This window comes from Lissotriton helveticus, chromosome 2_1 (genome assembly GCF_964261635.1).
Source record: "Lissotriton helveticus chromosome 2_1, aLisHel1.1, whole genome shotgun sequence".
Lineage (NCBI taxonomy): Eukaryota > Metazoa > Chordata > Amphibia > Caudata > Salamandridae > Lissotriton > Lissotriton helveticus.
In genome coordinates, this window is record NC_136059.1 from 1,099,248,836 (window position 1) to 1,099,266,160 (window position 17,325).

Genomic DNA, 17,325 nt, shown 5'->3' on the forward strand with positions numbered 1-17,325 from the left:
GGCTACACTTTTAGAGACAGCTGGAGCAGACAAAGGTTTTTTCCACACCTCCAGAATGGGCTCTGTTAGAGCCTCATTGAAAGGAAGAAGAGGTTCCACCACTGAACTCGGAGAATGGAGTACTTCAGTCAGAATATTAGATTTGAATTCTGCTGTAGGCAAAGTCAACTTAAGCAGACTGGCAGCCTTTCTCATAATCAAATGATAGGGTTGAATGTCCTTAGAAGGAGTACTAGAACCTGATGGTAACTCCCACTCTGGAGAGAAATCCAGGCTTCCTGCTTCTGCCAAATCTTCAAAAGTATCTTCATCCAACTCACCCTCCTCGAGATCAGATTGTGAGTCCAAAAACCTCCTTTCCTCCAGAAGGCGCTGAGCCTCTCTTCTGGATCTCATCTTGACCCGTTTTGCCCTCGGATCCACCATCGGCTCCGACGGATTCGGAATCGACGTCGGGATCGAATCCGCAGGTTCAGAGGGATGTGTTCTAGGTCGACCCGGAGCTGGTGAAGCCGGAACCGGCGTCGACGGCTTCGGTGGAGCCGGAAAATGCCACGGCGGCGTCGGAGCCGGCATGTGAGGGACTCCTAAGTTAAACGCCAAAGGACCCATGGGACCCGAAGGTGCACCAGAGGGGTACCATGACCTCGAAAAGACTCCATACATCGCGTTGAGAAACGCAGAAGGGTCCTGGCCTGGGGCAGGAAATGGTGGATGAAAACCTTCAGGCCTGTCTCGAGGAGCGTTCGGATTCGGCTCACTTAAGGGCTCGGAACCCTCATCCTCATGAGGCTCCTCCTCATCTCGGACCGGGGACGGCGCCGGAGATGGATTCGGAGCCGGATTCGGAGTCGGAGACGGAGCCGGAGACGGCGCCCGTGACTCAGAAGGGGAAGCCTCACCTTCAGGTTCTGGATCCGAAACTTCAATGGTCACCACCTTCGAACGAACCTTCGGTGACCTCGACCTCGACCCCGACTCCTTACCAGAACGACGTCGGGACTCATGTCTCCTCTTCTTATGTTTCCTCTTCTTCGAAACATGGTCCGAAGCCGACTTCGAAGACGACCTTCCTCTAGATCTAGACCTGGACCTCGATCTCGACTTCGACCTCGCCCTTCGAGAACGAGACTTCGACGATTTTCCTTTTCCAGCTTTCATTTTAGCCACCAGGAGCTTCGCCTCTCTCTCCCTCAGGGCCTTCGGGTTCATTTTCTTACACGAAGAGCAGTCCTCCACATCATGGTCCGAGCTCAAGCACCAGATGCAGTCGCTGTGTGGGTCGGTAATGGACATCATTTTGCCGCATTCTCTGCAGGGCTTGAAGCCGGTCTTTTTTGAAGACATTGTCGAAAAGACAGGATACAGAGACGCAGAAAATGTTAATAATAAAGACAACAAAGTATCCGTTGGCTACAGAGATTCCCGATAACCATTAGCGTCGACGACGCGGAAAAAAGGGAACTGATGTCATCACGCCGGCGTGGGCCTATTATAGGCGTCGGTGACGTCAGCGGAGTCGCGAGCGAGGTCGTGTCTCTATGACGTCAGGAGTCCACGTCGGCGCGAGGCTACGAAAAAAGAATTTCCGAATGTTGCTGACGCAAGGGGGTATTCACAAGGTGAGGAATCCACACGGCAGATGTATCTATCAGAAAACGCTCACATATTCTTCCTAAATAATCAATTTTCAATTCTGGCATACATTTATTGTTAATTCAACTAAGCAAAAGCTTCTAATTAGTAGGCTCAGCTGCATGGAGGAGAGCTACTTACCAGTATAGCTCCAAAGCTACTTGCTGGAGAAGCATGTACTAGAGTAATAACCAATAATTAATAAAATTAGGCTTTATGGAAATAAATAATCTCTAGATGGCAGTTACTTGAAACAAACACTGTAGCTTGAAATTTATCATATAAAGCAAAACCTTGATTTAAGGTCTCTAACTATACCAGTCACTATTCCAAATTAAACGGTCAACTTTTTATAAACAACTTTTCAATGAATACCCTTTTTCAACCTAGCTAGGGTCTTTTAACTAACTTACCTGAATAGAGACACAACATTTTCTCCAGTCGTCTTCAGAATGTCTTCAGGAAGCATGCTTAAGATTGCAGCTTTTTGGTACATGTATATTGCCTGTGGGAAATTCATTTGTTTGAAGAAGGTTTAATTAATCTACTGTGATATAACTGATTAACCCTCAAGCATACACAAGACAATTCAGTTTGATCTAATTTTCAGAAGGACTCCAAACAATCAAAGGCATTTTACATATAAACTAGGGTTCGTTCTAGAAGCTGTTACTATCTAACACTGCATAAAACTATACCAAGGGCAAAAATAAAATGTGGTACATTTTCGAAAGATTACTGGTTTCAACAATGGGCATACTTTCGTGAGCTACCCCTCCAGAACAACTGATGAAGGTTTGCCAGAAGCCATCTATGATCTTTTTAGAAAATACTGTAGTATGTTTGCTTATTACTCCCACTAAGATGGTCTCAGTTTTTCACTATTAAGGCTAATGTAGTTGGCATCACCACAGGAGAATTTAGTTCATCCACACAAGCATAAAGTAGACTATGTTATGGTTTCAAAAGTGTTAGAGAGAAGTGGTCATGAGTATGAGCCTTGAGGAAGTCTAGGAGCAACAAGTGTTTTGAGAAAATTAGAATTTGCCTGGTTGAACCTGGAAGAAAGGTGTAATGGAAGTACCTGAAACCTGAATCCTTTAAACTCATCCTCCAAAATCCCAAGACCGCACTGAAACTTAGCTAATACTTATACTGACATACTGACACCTCCCTTCCTTCCACCAAACTCAGCAAAACCCCATTCACAACCATCTTCTTACTTCAGTCTCACTTGAAATCGGATTAAAAAGGTATCAAAAGCTCATTTCTATCTAGAGGTTCTCACTGCATCTTTCTTTTATAAAGTGCTCATTAAACTATCATAAAGGACCTCAATGTGCTAGTTGAAAGTGGACCATCAAAGACAAATAAAGTTGACTGTTGCTAAAATATAAAAATATGTATTTACCGGGATTTTCTTAAGTCAGTTTCAAAAGATACCCAACTGAGGAAAACAATACTATCAGGAGGATCCACCTACCAAGAAAGCCTTGGCCACCTGGTTTGTTTGTGCCTCTCCCTTAGATCGAATCAAATTTCAGAATTTGGGATGAACTGCTCTAGTGCGATTTCGCCCTGATTTACTCACACTGTTGGAGAATGTCTGGGAGCCAAATGATTGCAGTTGTGAATTAATAAATATTTTGGTAACTCATTTGTCATTCACTGAAATTGTTGAGCAAACTGTGGTTCAAATTACATTGAGTTGTGTTTGTAAAACTCATTGCAAAGTTATCCCATACCTTTTTTTTAATTGCTTTCAAATTGACATCCTTCAATCAATTCAATTTATCTAATTTCTTTTTCAAATATAACAGTGAAGAAGAAGCTAAACATTCTCTTAGATTATCAACAAAGCCATTATCCATCCTCAAGCCCCATGAGGAGGACTTCCATTGTCCTGCCCCAAAATTAAGGTACAAGTAGAGGTTTCCTTGAGTAATTTTGACTGAAGAATCATAATGGTTGACATCATTTGGTGAAGCGGCAGAGTGGATTATACGGATAATGTGGTCATGGGAAATGTACCTTAGTTGCAACACATTTCAGCTGATAGCATGTTCCTATTTATTTTTACTCACTGCATCAGTGATATTTTTATGTAAAACATTGATGAAGTGACATTTTTCTAGAAAGTGGAAAAGTGAGTTCTGCCCTCCCGGCTTGTTTACCTTTGACCAGCGGCTTTCTTTGGAAAGCAAATCTGCATAGTGGTATGCCCGGAGCCAATCTTGCTGGAAGGAATTGCACCACATCAGCTCCCAGTAACAAAGATGATGGATCTGTTTCCACTCCTTCTGAGCATCAATGCACTCTTGGAAAATGACCTGAGCCTGCAAATTAATTGGATAATAAAACAATTAGTTCCATGCTTCTAGAGAAAAATAGTTCAATATTATCTATCTACACTATACATAAGGTACATCATCAGAAAGCCTCATGACTGCCCAAGGCTGAACCAAGGAGTTTGAGACCCATACCATGTTTCCAGGATGTGTATATCAACATTTCCCATTTAGACTCACAATTTCTAAACAGACACTACGTCGATAACCTGAACTTTCTGGCACAGATCCAGTCCTCTTGTTTTCAAATATAGTATAATGGTATATGGGCTTACCTTCTCAAACTCTCCTTTTAATATATTAATTCTGGCAGAATAAAATAAAATAATGGAACCCTAGAAAGGAAAAGAGGAAACACTGGTTTAATAAATTATTGCAGAAGGAAGGTTTGCTGATTGTGTTTGTCATATGAAAGAGTACGCACATTTGGAAATTTCTTGAGGTAGGGTTCAATTAGTGCCTCTGCTTCCTGGAGATTGAGCTCTCCTGTACCTAATAGGAAAGACAAACGAATCAGCCTTGCAGATAACAAATGTTAACAAGGAAAAACAGAGCAGGGGTAATATTTTGTTTTGGAATGCAATACTCTAAACCACATTTAATGTACATAACAGATGCATCTTTAGGACCAGAACCTGAACGATGTAGTATATAACAAAGTTTAGACCTCTAAATCGATTCAATGTCCAAATATCAGTGTAGAAGGACCAACGTGAATTAAGAGCAATGACTTCTAAGTGTCCTAAGTGCACTTTTTGGTATAGGCGCTCAAACTCTAAGCCCCAGGCCACGGCCTATCACAAACGCCCCATCATCTGAACATCAAGGTACACTGCATAGATATATTAAATGCATGGTCTATACTTATAGTGGCATCACAAAGAACAGAATGGAAGCCTCCTTACCTAGTATTAAAGACACGTAAGTATGATACAGCAGCAGCGTCAAAACGCATAGTATTGCCCTGAGACTAGTACCGTGTGCTCCTTCGCGAAGATAAGAAAGGCCCAATTCCTAGAAGATTCAAAAGAAGTTCTCAAAGTCATTTTCTAAGCAACATGAAATATTTATGAATCCCCACACAAAAACAACGATGCAATAAAGAATTTTGATAATGCATAATGCTATACCCCGGAGGCACTAATCTGAATTGTGACCAACCTTAAAGTCAAAAGTAACTCCATATTAGGCTGGATCTGGCTACATTTTGGGCAATGCCATTAAAATTAGATCATACACTAAATCAAATCAAATTTAGCTTTATTCGATTTATCTGCAGAAATCATAAAAGCATACAAATACATTTTATACAACAAATTTAAAAAGTTTTCCCCATCGAGAAATTTATAAAGAATCTATAAAAACAGTTTTCCATATATAAAAAGTCAATTCGAGCAGTAGCGGCACCCCCCCCCCTCCCAGCGCCTTGAGACCCTACGGGTGAGTAGTGCGCTCTACAAATGACCTGATTGATTGATTGATTGAATTATGAGGATATGGCCGGAGGCCTCATGTTAAAGCATCTAGTAAAATTTAAACATGTAAAACTTACATCATAGAATTTCTGTATTTCATCACTGACATTAAAAAGCGAGAGACAACAAAGATGACATACACCTCATCTAGCAAGAGTAACTTCAAATAAGCATTTTTACATGTTCTTATGCCCCAGCGTTTAAGCAGAGGTAAGAGGAACAATTTCCTTGGGGCAGAATACAGATTACAGAAAAACATAATATGAATATTACTTTGTGATGAATGATCATCGCATGGGCAAATTAGATTCGGCGAAATCCAATCATTTTGTTTTGGAAAAGTGACCATACGGAAGAAAGTGCCTAAACGCAGCCTGGTAAGAAGCATACGAGGATAAGGTGCAGTTTCAACCCTGAGATACAATTGTACACCTTCGTTTGGGGTAATTTTTTGGTAACTCAGGGTGGTAGTTTTGAGTTTCTCAGTGTCCCATCTAACGCTTTCTAGGTGTGTGATTAAGAGTTTTTTGAGAGCTGGCCTGGACAAATGTTCTAGGGACTCTGGGTCATCATAGTATTCAGGATGTCCAATTTTAGAGAACATCAGCCGGACGTGTCGTAGCCATTTGATTTTGGATGCAGCATCCAGGTTCATGCAATCCGTGATGAGTTCTCTATTAAATTGGCATTCCATAGTGGTCCAGATTTTATGCCAAAGCAAACACGGTGATAGCTTTATAGTGTCGCTAAGGTATTTGAGGCCAGTCTCAATGTGAGTAATAAAAGTTGAAGTAGATTTACTCACACCTAGTAAATAACGAATAAAAAGATTCTCACAGATTTGGAGTGAGGACACATTTTCAAAGCCCCATAGGCCTGCTCCATAAGTGACTGTCGCTACACACTTAGCTTGGTAGATCTGTAACATCTCGGCAGTTGGTTTGCCCCCAATTTTAGCTGCAAAAGTTCTCAGGGCCCCAATAGCACGGGTAAAGGCAAGCTTCCTAGCAGATACTGCATGTTTCCAAGCTCCTTTCCTCTCAAAAACAACACCCAAATAACAAAAAGTATCTGTACTCTCAATTCTTTGCTCGTCAAGATATATCGAACATGGTGGTTTTTTGTTTTTTTGGGTGCATGGCATGGAGAAAGTTTTAGAGATGTTCACTTTCAGATTTCTCTTCCCCATGTAGGATGAGAATTCGCTAACCGCTCTCTGCAACCCTACCTTAGTCCTAGACATAATTGCCGCGTCGTCGGCATATAATAGGATGGGTACAGGCCTACCATTGACGGCTGGGTAGTCACTTGGCAGATTTATTAAATGTTCTACAATGGAGTTGATATAAAAGCTAAATAGAAGGGGCGCAAGTATGCAGCCTTGCCTAACCCCTCTATTTATGGCAAATTTCTGAGTGCATTGCCCCTTGGTCCTGAACCTCACTCTGGCACCGGCATCTCTGTACAGTTCTTTTATGAATACGACGATGGTAGGATCCACCCCAATAAGTTCCAATGTTGACCAGAGCTGCAGATGATCCACACAATCAAATGCTGAGCTAAGGTCAACAAATGTGACAAACAGGTCCCCTTTTTTGGCCTCAGTATATTTGGAAATCAATAAGGACAGGTTTAAACATTGTTCCTGGGTACCCAATCCCTTTCGGAAGCCATATTGGAGTTCCGAAATGACCTTTTTTTCTGTCTCCCAGTGCTGAATTCTCTTAAGGACGATCCTTCCTGCAATTTTCATGAGGCCGTCCAGTAACGATATAGGACGGTAGCATGCAGGATCGTCCCGGTTTCCCTTTTTAAAAATGGGCACTACAATTGCGTCTGACCAGGTGTTAATTAAGCCGCATTTGTTTCCCATATTTAAAACGTTAGTTAACAGGGGAGCCCAGAATTCCAGATTTGTTTTATAAAGATCCACTGGTGTATGGTCGGGGCCAGGGGCTTTCCCTGGGGGGCTTTCCCTGATTGCATTTTCAACTTCTAAGGTGGTAAAAACCAGATCAATTGGGTAAGGGGATACTGGGGGATCACTTAACTGATAATCCTGAGTTGATTTATTCAAGGATGAGATTACCTTTTGTTGGTTCTGGGTGTCCCCCTGGCTGTTGGTGTAAAGTTTGCCATAGTGTTCTACCCAGAGCTCTGCCGTGATTGCTACATCTATGCAATTGTCAGTATCTTTTGTGTTATATACTGATCTTATAACTTTCCAGAAGAGGTGGGTGTCCTTATTCCTGGCAGCTTCCCCCAAGGCTTCCCAGGCCTCCCTTTTCATAGTTGCTTTCCGATGATTAATTTCCCTCTTGTACTCTCGTCTGGCCTGGGAGATTTGAGCCCTGTTTTTCGGAATGGTGTTTAAAGCTTTCTTCAAATTCTTTAGGGCAGCTGTACACCTAGAGTCAAACCACCCGCATGCGTGTTTCCCATTCTTTTTATGGCTCTTAGTTAGAATATTTTTTATGTACAGCTGGATATTAGCGAAAGCTGCCATAATCGCCTTAGGATCAATATCTTCTTCTAAACAGACAAATATGTCTGCAAAGCAAGATGATATGAGGTTGTGAAAAAAGATTGTGGGGTTCAATTTCTCCCACTTTATCACATAGCCATTTATCTTTGTTAAGGTGACCTCAAGTGGATAAAGTGGACCGCTAGGTTCCTTTGCTTTCTCCTCTGAGAGCCTAACCCCAAAGGTAATAGGGTAATGATCGCTCATTGGGTCGTCCCCTATCTCCCAAAAAGTTATAAAATTGGGTTTAGTGGGGGATATCAGTGCAAAATCGATTGTAGTTTCACAGCCTCTTCCATTATATGTTGGGGCAAAGGGAACTGGGGTGGAGCATGCCTGATTAATGAAGGTAAGATCAAAAGAGAATATAATACTGTTAAGGAGAGACCCCAGGTTGGTGTGTGAGAAGTGGAAAAGGCCATCCTCCTCATGATCTGTAAGGCCGCACAAACCTAACTCGGAAAATGGGCAGATGGCACAATTAAAGTCTCCCACCCAAAGAACTGTATGGTCTCCCATGTTTTGATCTCTCACTTTATGGATGTGGTTTGACATTTTATTCAAAATCAATTCCATTTCATTTACTGGCATGTTGTTATAAAAATTCACCAGTATGACCTTTTGTGTGGTGCCCCATTTAAATGAAAGGATTTGGAAATATTGGTCAGAGTGGAAGTTATATACCTTTATATCCCCTACATTCGAGGTGTATATGCACAGACCCCCTTTATTGCGACCCTGTGGGTCCATTGGCCTGGTTTGAGTTTGTGAAAAGAAGCACTACATGGATTGAGTTGTGTGCCTAGATGTTAATGACATGTAACCAGGGGTAGTAGTAACTACCAATGGTTTCCTTTTTGATTCCCCTAAAACGCTCTTGCATCCATGCCCTCGCCCTTGCATCCCTGGCTTCAGAGGGTGTGAAGGAGGCTTTAGTAAGAGATAGTAATCTGAGCTCTATGTTCAGTAGTTTCCACTACTTTTACTCACTCTAGCTCCTCATCAGCCACTAGGAAGATGGTAATATTTAAGGGGTATCTCAAAAGGGTCAACCAAATGAAGTCACTGGTGGTCAACGTGTGCCCCTGGCATGCTGCCAAGTCAACTTGGCTGGTTTTGTGATATACGTATTTCTGTACAAAAGGCCGGTTAGTGGAAAATCCTACATTTCTAACACAAATAGTCATTTTGGTCAAATACTTGCAAGTTGCTGTAACTAACTGCAATTGCAGAATATGTTGCCCATCATTTTTTGAGAAATATTCTTAATGCAAAAATTGGGCAATCTCAAACTGAATTAAGTAAGCCGTGTGGAGAAACTTTAACTAGTAAAGCGCATGATATACCACAAAAAAGCATACTCTGTCATTCACTGTGCGTCATGAATGGGTTGATCGATATGCAAATTATTTTGATGCATTTATGCTCTTTCAACATACAAATGTAATCGCCCACTGCACTCCAGCTGAGTTCAGGACTAAGCTAGGGCTTGTACTCGAAGACCCTGACAAATAATCGTGAGTTATCTGAAAGTATGAATCAAACAAAAGGAATGAGATGCATTCAATCTTAAACTACAAAACAAATTCTTATGAAAAAGTGTTTAAGAATTAATTGCGTCCAGAAGGTTTTGGTCGACAAGAAATAATATGATTGTATGTGTATTTGTGAGCACAAGTCTAGAGACAATCGAGGCATCAAATATGTTTTTGTGATGCGCATTAAAATGACATTTTATGATAGTCAAGAGTTAATTCTGGCATAAATAGGAAGAGCAAATTCATTAAAAGCTCATCAGGGGCCCGACTAAGTAAAGCTTGCAAAAGGGCAATGCATGGAGCAACTGCCTTTCCCAAGGCTGTCTCTGCTTGTGTGGCTCGAGGTGCAGAAGACCGAGTTTGTGCCAGTCCATACAAAGATTTTGCACTTCTTTTAAAGAAAATAATACAGCTTTGTTTTTATTTTTTACTTTCTACTTTCAGTCATGCTGCACAGGAGTTGCGTTGCTGTACAAAATGACTAAACAACATTGACAAAGTCAGTATCTCACTCGTAGGCAAGACCTACTGGCTATACCAATGCTTTTTATAGTTAGCACTGCTGTCAAGCAGGGGTATGCTTCGGCCCTCATACTTTTTAATCATGCAATTTTAGACCGGAAAGACTGTAAAAACCTCTGAGGTGTGATCCTAACAGTCAATGGGTACTTGCTCCTCAAGTCACACTTACAACCATTCTTTCTCTGAAGAAGCAAAACCAAAAACGGTCAAAGTAACGCTGGGTAGATTTACTTGTGAAAATTCAGTTGGGAGTAAAATTTAAATGAAACATGTATGCGGGATTCAGGTAGACCGAAAAAAAAGTCTGAAAACAAAATCAAATTGGGGATTCTAATTTTCCATTTAACTGCAACAAGGCGTTGGTCTGCCACTATATTTGCAACTGCTGCTGATCCAGCGGGCTATAGAAAATATATCATAAATTACGCTACCCAATTTCATAACCTATAAACAAAATTCTAAACTATACATGGACCCATTTATGAACCTGATATATTTTGGGCCTACTGAATCAGGTGGTCAAATAAATCTATATACACATTATTTACAAACTATAAACATTTTATACATTTGCAGAAAGAATATTGTCATTAGAATAAAACCCAACCATTTAAACAACCACCATAGGTGACGCGATCTAGCTTAAAGGTAACCTATACTTCTAAATAACCAAGACCAGCTTGTTTGTCAAAAGTAAGATTTATTTTCTAAATTATGGTATATAAGTTGTAAGTTTTATAAATGAAATTTATTTGCAATAAAGCAAGCATGATAGTAAGGATTTTGAGGAAAATACAATTTAAGCAATTGAATCAGTTTAAAGAAATTATATAAAATTTAGCATTTCTAAAACCTATTTCCCTAACTGAGCTAAATAGACGGAAATTAAAGTAAAGTTCTTTAAGGATTCTTACGTGCTCCACGCAAAGTCCAGCAGCACATTACCCTCATCGGAAAGTCAGAAAGCAGCAGCCAGCCCAACCCTAAGGGCTTGACTTTTTATACCTTTCTACGCTAACTAAACTAGCAAAGGAAAGTTTTCAGTATTACTCGACGTCCCATTGGCTGAGAGTGACAAGTGACATGTCACCCGATTCTTAAAAAGTTCCACAAACTCATGTCTTACAAAGACCATTGTCTCTTCCACGTGAAGCCAAAGGCTTCCTGCGATTGCAACTTTGTAATAAGACATCCTCGCAGCTTCCATAGTTTTACAGCACAACTTCCGCGGATGCCAAGTTAAGGACTGACAAAAAGTTCACTTTCGACCTTGGCCATGTCCGACAGAATGATGTCAGCTCATCAGTTTTTGCTTTGTGAATGCAGCTTCAATAAACGTTTTAATTCAGAATGGGCGTCTCGTGACTTTCTGCAGAAATATGGATTAGCTCTTTTTGTGCGGCTCAAATAGTTAGGCCTCAAAAGCAGACAACTTATGATTTCTAGTATAAAACAAACACAAGAAAGTATTAATGTAAGAAATAAAGTATATTCTGTATCCACCCCATGGTTTATTAAATAATTAACCCACCCGATTAATCAAAATGTTACCTAGCCATTGCAAACAAATAAAGCAGCGTTTATATTTACCAGTCTCCGTTTTTCTATGAGACCCATATGCACCTATAATAGTAGAAATGACATCACACAGACAAGAAAAAGCAAAACAAGCACATGCTTATTTTAAGTATGCAGCAGTTAGTAATGACAAAAACGAAAACAATAAATTATTTTATTATTTTGCACGAACAAAAAGATGCAACAAATATGCACGTTTATGAGCACACATGTTAGTCCCCCCACGTGTAAAGTTTAATCTAGGTTGTATTAGCACGACATATCACAAATCATTAATAATTTTATTCATGTTATGGAAATGTGACTTTGCGAGTTTAAACAAAATTTTGTTTTCTATCTCGCTCCATCAACTCCCTCATCTGGTGATTAACAAATCACCACACCAGCACTCAAAATTTTGGTAAATTTAATTTATAAGAAATCGATTCAAATTCATTGTATTAGTAAACCTAAAAGTCTGTTTCAGCATAATCCTTGCAATTAACATGACGCTCTCTATGTAACTCCTGCAATTCAATCTCCCTTTCCTCTTCTTTTCTGAGTTTATAAATTCTCTTCTTTTCTCTCAAATGCTTCTTTCTTTTATGCAACAAACATCCTACTTTAGTCAAAATAAAAATGAATATAATTATAATCAAAGGTGCCAGAATCTTGCCAAGAATTGAACTTCCGATATTATGAAACCAGTTTTTAATTGCTTGAAACCTATTTGAAAGTTTCCCAGTAAAATCTTCTTCTTCTAAAGGAATTATTTCAGAATGCATTTGTGTAATATTCTTAATATACATTTCAATATTTTTACTTTCATCCGGTATATATGTACAGCAATGTTGGACATGTAAAATGCCACAGACTCCTCCCTCTTTTGCTAAGAGTATGTCTAAAGCAAGACGGTCTTGAATTACCATGGATCTAATTGCAATAACTTCAACATTCACTAATTGAAATCCATCAGCAGTGTCAGTTGATAATCTATCAACTATAGTGGACAATTTTCTGATTCTCCCTGCATTTAGGGTTATACCAACAAAAGGTATTACAGCTTGAAAAATATCTCCCAGAACTTCAGTAAAAGTTTCTCTTTTAGCTCTATTTACATAATTATGGATTTTAAATAATCCTTCTGAATCTCTGTCAACATGAAACACTTTAGGAAAAACAATTCCCACATAACAAGTTCCATACCAATGGTCTGGAAGGTTGTAGTAGGCTTTGTCACCACAAACAAAATAAATTCCAGGAAAGATAGGATCTTTTCCACCTTTAAATCCCCAACCTCCCATAATCTGATAAGTATCTTCACAGTTGCTTGCACCTACAAAATAATTATCAAAAAGTGTGTTATCTCTTCTAATGCAAAGCTTTCCACTAACAGGTTTGTCTATGTGAATTGCAATATTTTCAAGCATTTTGCCATTTAGTTTCTCATCCTCTTTTTGCCAGAATGATGACTTAGTCTGCTTGACTAATTCATTTCTCTTATAAATTGCTCTTCTCTCCTCAACCATATTCAGAAATTTCTTCCCTTCAGCACTTAATTTACATGTTAGATTATTCTTGTAAGCATACTCATAAGTGAGTTCATTAGTAACAAGGAAATATTCTCTCAATTGTTTAGCTTTCTTATGCTTATTTAAAGCATTATCAATCTTGACATTAGCAAAAATCTCATCATAATTTGAATAGTAATATTCTAAACGACCAGTTTGATAAAATAAACTAGTTAATACACTACATGTAACAGCATAAGTGAGAGGAAGCATATTATATGTTACTCCCTCAGAAACAGAAGCGGGTAACTTAACGCATACATAACAATCCTTTGCATCCATTACCTTTACATATTCACTCAAAAGCTTTGTGAAAGTATTACTTGAAAAATCACCTATTGATTTATCTTGATGAATGTTAGGCTGATGATCAATAACCTTTGCAGATGCACTATGTTTAGTTTGACTAACTAGAGCTTTGCTTGTTATGTTAACTTTGTGTAATTCTCTATTCATTTCTAAAGGTATGATCACAGCTAGTACCAACCAGAGCAGAACTAAAATGAGCAGACACACCAGAGTCATCTTACAGCATCTTTTAAAAACAGAGCATTTTGAAGTGCTCTCCTTAATGTAAGGCATTTTTTTAGGTTAGTTTTAGCCTCAAAAATAAAATTAAAATAAATTTTAAAATTTATATACACCCCCCTTTTAAAATATATTTTTCTTTTATAACCCTAAACAAGATTTCTTCGACCTTATGTCATACATAAGTTTTCTTCTACTAGACAGTTTTTCTTCGACCTTGTGTCAACTAACAGGATTTCTTCAGCCTTATGCCAATTTAATAAATTTGTACTTCAATCATTGTCACTAATTTCTTGGATTTCGTTTTCTTCTTCACTACTATCATATATGTCTATAACAGGTGGAATTACTAAGTAAGTCCACTCAGGAGACTTGTATTTCTGGTTTGGTCTAATTATTCTCTTCCCTTTTCTTGATATCACTTCTATTTTCCTCCCAACTCCAACTTCTTTTCCAGGACTCTTTTGACTACTTATTTCTTCAACTTGTTCTATTGGCTTTTTGATTAATCTCACTCTCAACCTTCCACCAGGCCAGAAGTCTGCTTTCCTCACGTACTTTTTCTTTGGTTCACAATTATTTGATTCTGACTTCCAAGTCCTTTTCTTTCCGTTTTCACTTCCACCTTCCACGTCACTTTCTTCAGTTTCGTAATCTGAAATTTCAATTGACTCAGGAACTTCTCTATTCGGCAATTTCACTCCTTCAGGAACTTCACTTTGTCTTCCATCACTGGTACTCGGTAATTCGTTCTCTTCCTCTTCCTCAATTACCTCTAGCTTTCCAGATTTCGGATTTTTGTTCCTTAATTCAGAGTTTGTTCTCTGCCTTTCGATACTCTCCTGGTCTGAAACTTCTTTTGGTTCAGCTTCTTTGTCTTCAATATAGACAACCGAATCCTCAGTTATCTTTCCTTTTAACAGATTCTCTTCACCTTCAGAATCTATTTCAATTATTTCTAAGTCTTTTCTTGTCAGATTTCCATTCACTGGCACAGTTTCCAGATGTCGACTTTCTTGTCGATCTTCAGAATCTGGAATTACTTCACCTTCTGTTCTGTCTTCTGCTTCAGAATCAGAGTCATCTGTGGTATCACTTTCAACATCAGAATTCTCAGGAGTTGGTATTGGAATAGTATGACTTGGATGAATCCAGCGCTTCAATCCTCTGCACTTTACAGCATTAGTAGTGATCAAGATTACCTGCCTAGGTTTCTGCCATCTAGGAGATAGACAATTCCTCCTCCGATGTACTTTCGTTCTGACCCAGTCTCCAGGTCTCAGATCATGTGTCAAAACTTTGTCATTTGATTGTGCTTCAGTTCCCACCTGATTAGATACAGAAGTTACCATATCAGATAACCTTTTACAGTAATCTAAAATTGCACTGTCATTTATGCTCAACAGTTTACCTACAGGTACAAAAGCTTGCCTCATAACTCTTCCCATCAAAATTTCATGAGGACTCAAACCTGTCTTTTTATCTGGTGTACTTCTTATTGACATCAAAACAAGTGGAAGAGCATCAGTCCACTTAACTCCTGTCTCAAGACACATTTTTCCAATTCTGTTTTTGATAGTTCCATTTATTTGTTCAACTACACCTGATGCCTCTGGTCTGTATGCACAGTGTATTTTCTGCTCAATACTCATAGCTTCGCAAATTAACTTCAACAGTTTGTTATCAAAATGACTTCCTCCATCACTCTCAATAGTAACTGGAAAACCGTACCTTGGGATGATTTCTCTGAGCATTAGTTTTGCTACTGTAATTGAATCACAATGTCGTGTAGGAAAAGCCTCTACCCACCTTGAGAACAAGCATACAATTACAAGTACATATTTCAAACAGTTGTGTAAGGGCATTTCAATGAAATCTATTTGTAACCTGGTAAAGGGACCACCCTCTCGACCAATTATTCCTGTCCCTACCACTGATTTTCTGTTTGGATTCATTTGTTGGCATGACAAACACCTTTGACAAAAAGATTCTGCAATGGTTCTAAACTTGGTATTGAACCATGTTTCTTTAAACAGTCTGACCATAGAATCTCTTCCTAAATGTGCAGGACCATGATATAATCTGGCCATGTCAGAAATCATGCAATTTGGTAAAACTACTCTGCCATCTTTGTAAACCCACACTCCATCTTCATCACGTTGTCTACAATCTGATCTTAACCACTGGTCTTTTTCTTCATCATCTGCTTCGTTTTGTAAATCTCTAATCTCATTCCATGTTTCTACAACAGTTGTTAGCATTAATGAATTTGAATCAGTTTCTGTACTTCTATTCCGATTGTAAGAATAATTTTTCCTTGCGCAGTACTTTGCTGTTTCATCTGCGAAGGCATTTCCTTTGGAAATATAATCAGTCCCCCTAGTGTGTGCTGCACACTTGACTATGGCAATTTCTTTTGGCAATTGTATTGCTTCAATTAATCTTCTAATGAAAACTGCATTTTTAATTGGTGATCCTGTTGATGTCATGTATCCTCTCTGTGACCAGAGTTGTCCATAATCATGCACAACTCCGTACCCATACTGACTATCAGTAATGATGGTAACTCTTATATCTTTTGATATTTCACATGCACGAATTAAAGCAATCAATTCAGCCACTTGTGCTGAACGAACTCCTTCAAGACATGATGCTTCTTCAACATCTTCGACTGTACAAACTGAGTATGAAGCTTTCAAGACACCACCTTCGGATCTTAAGCATGAGCCATCTACAAAGTAGACAAAATCCGATTCAGGCAAAGGTCTGTCTTTGATGTCTTTTCTTGGTTTTGTGCAGAATTCCATGACATCTAAACATTCATGTTCTGACTCGATGTCATCAACAATTTCAGAATCAGGCAGTAATGTAGAAGGATTCAGATTCAAACATCTTGAAATCGAAACATTATCTGCTCCCAGTATGATTTTCTCATACTTTGTCAATCTGCTACTTGTTAAATGTTGAGTCTTACCTCTTGTCAGTAATATTTCAACTGAATGAGGCACAAAAACTTTTACAGGAAATCCCATAATGATTCCTTCACTTTGTTCAAGACTGATACTTGTAGCTGCAACTGCTTTTAAACAACCTGGTAATGCTTTTGCAATTGGATCAAGAACTGCAGAAAAATATGCAATAGGTTTCTTTAGGTTTCCATGTCTCTGAATTAACACAGATAATGCACATCCTTCTCTCTCACTGCAATACAGTTCAAAATCTTTCTCATAATTTGGCATACCTAAAGCAGGAGCTTGGCATAAGCTCTTTTTCAAGTTTTCAAAAGATTCCATCTCAACATCATTGAGAATAATTGGATCTTTTACATCTGATTTGGTCAGTCTTTGTAGTGGTTTCGCAATTACTGAAAATCCACTTATCCATTGTCGACAGTAACCTACCATTCCAAGGAACATTCTGACCTGTCTTTGTGTTCTTGGCGGTAACATTGCTTGAATCATTTTTATTCTCTCTATTGTTACTTGTCTTTTTCCTTTTGCAATTCTGTGACCAAGATATTTCACTTCCTGTTTGCAAAACTGTAGTTTTGCTGGGGACACTTTATGTCCTTCTTCTGCAAGGCGATTTAACAGAATTATTGTGTCTGTTACACAATTTTCTCTTGTC

General features: G+C 38.9%; 1 protein-coding gene across 4 annotated transcripts in view; it reads right to left on the reverse strand.

The window, feature by feature from the left end:
• The window catches only part of TTC39B (tetratricopeptide repeat domain 39B), a 609,447-nt gene that overhangs the window by 29,810 nt on the left and 562,312 nt on the right, over positions 1-17,325 (reverse strand). For all 4 annotated transcript variants that reach the window (XM_078675907.1, XM_078675910.1, XM_078675908.1 and 1 more), the window contains 5 exons: positions 4,889-4,997; positions 4,408-4,475; positions 4,259-4,318; positions 3,810-3,971; positions 2,049-2,140 (listed from right to left, as the gene is read on the reverse strand). In XM_078675907.1, the coding sequence (XP_078532033.1) occupies positions 2,049-2,140; positions 3,810-3,971; positions 4,259-4,318; positions 4,408-4,475; positions 4,889-4,997 (491 nt within the window). The remainder of the gene's footprint in view (positions 1-2,048; positions 2,141-3,809; positions 3,972-4,258; positions 4,319-4,407; positions 4,476-4,888; positions 4,998-17,325) is intronic.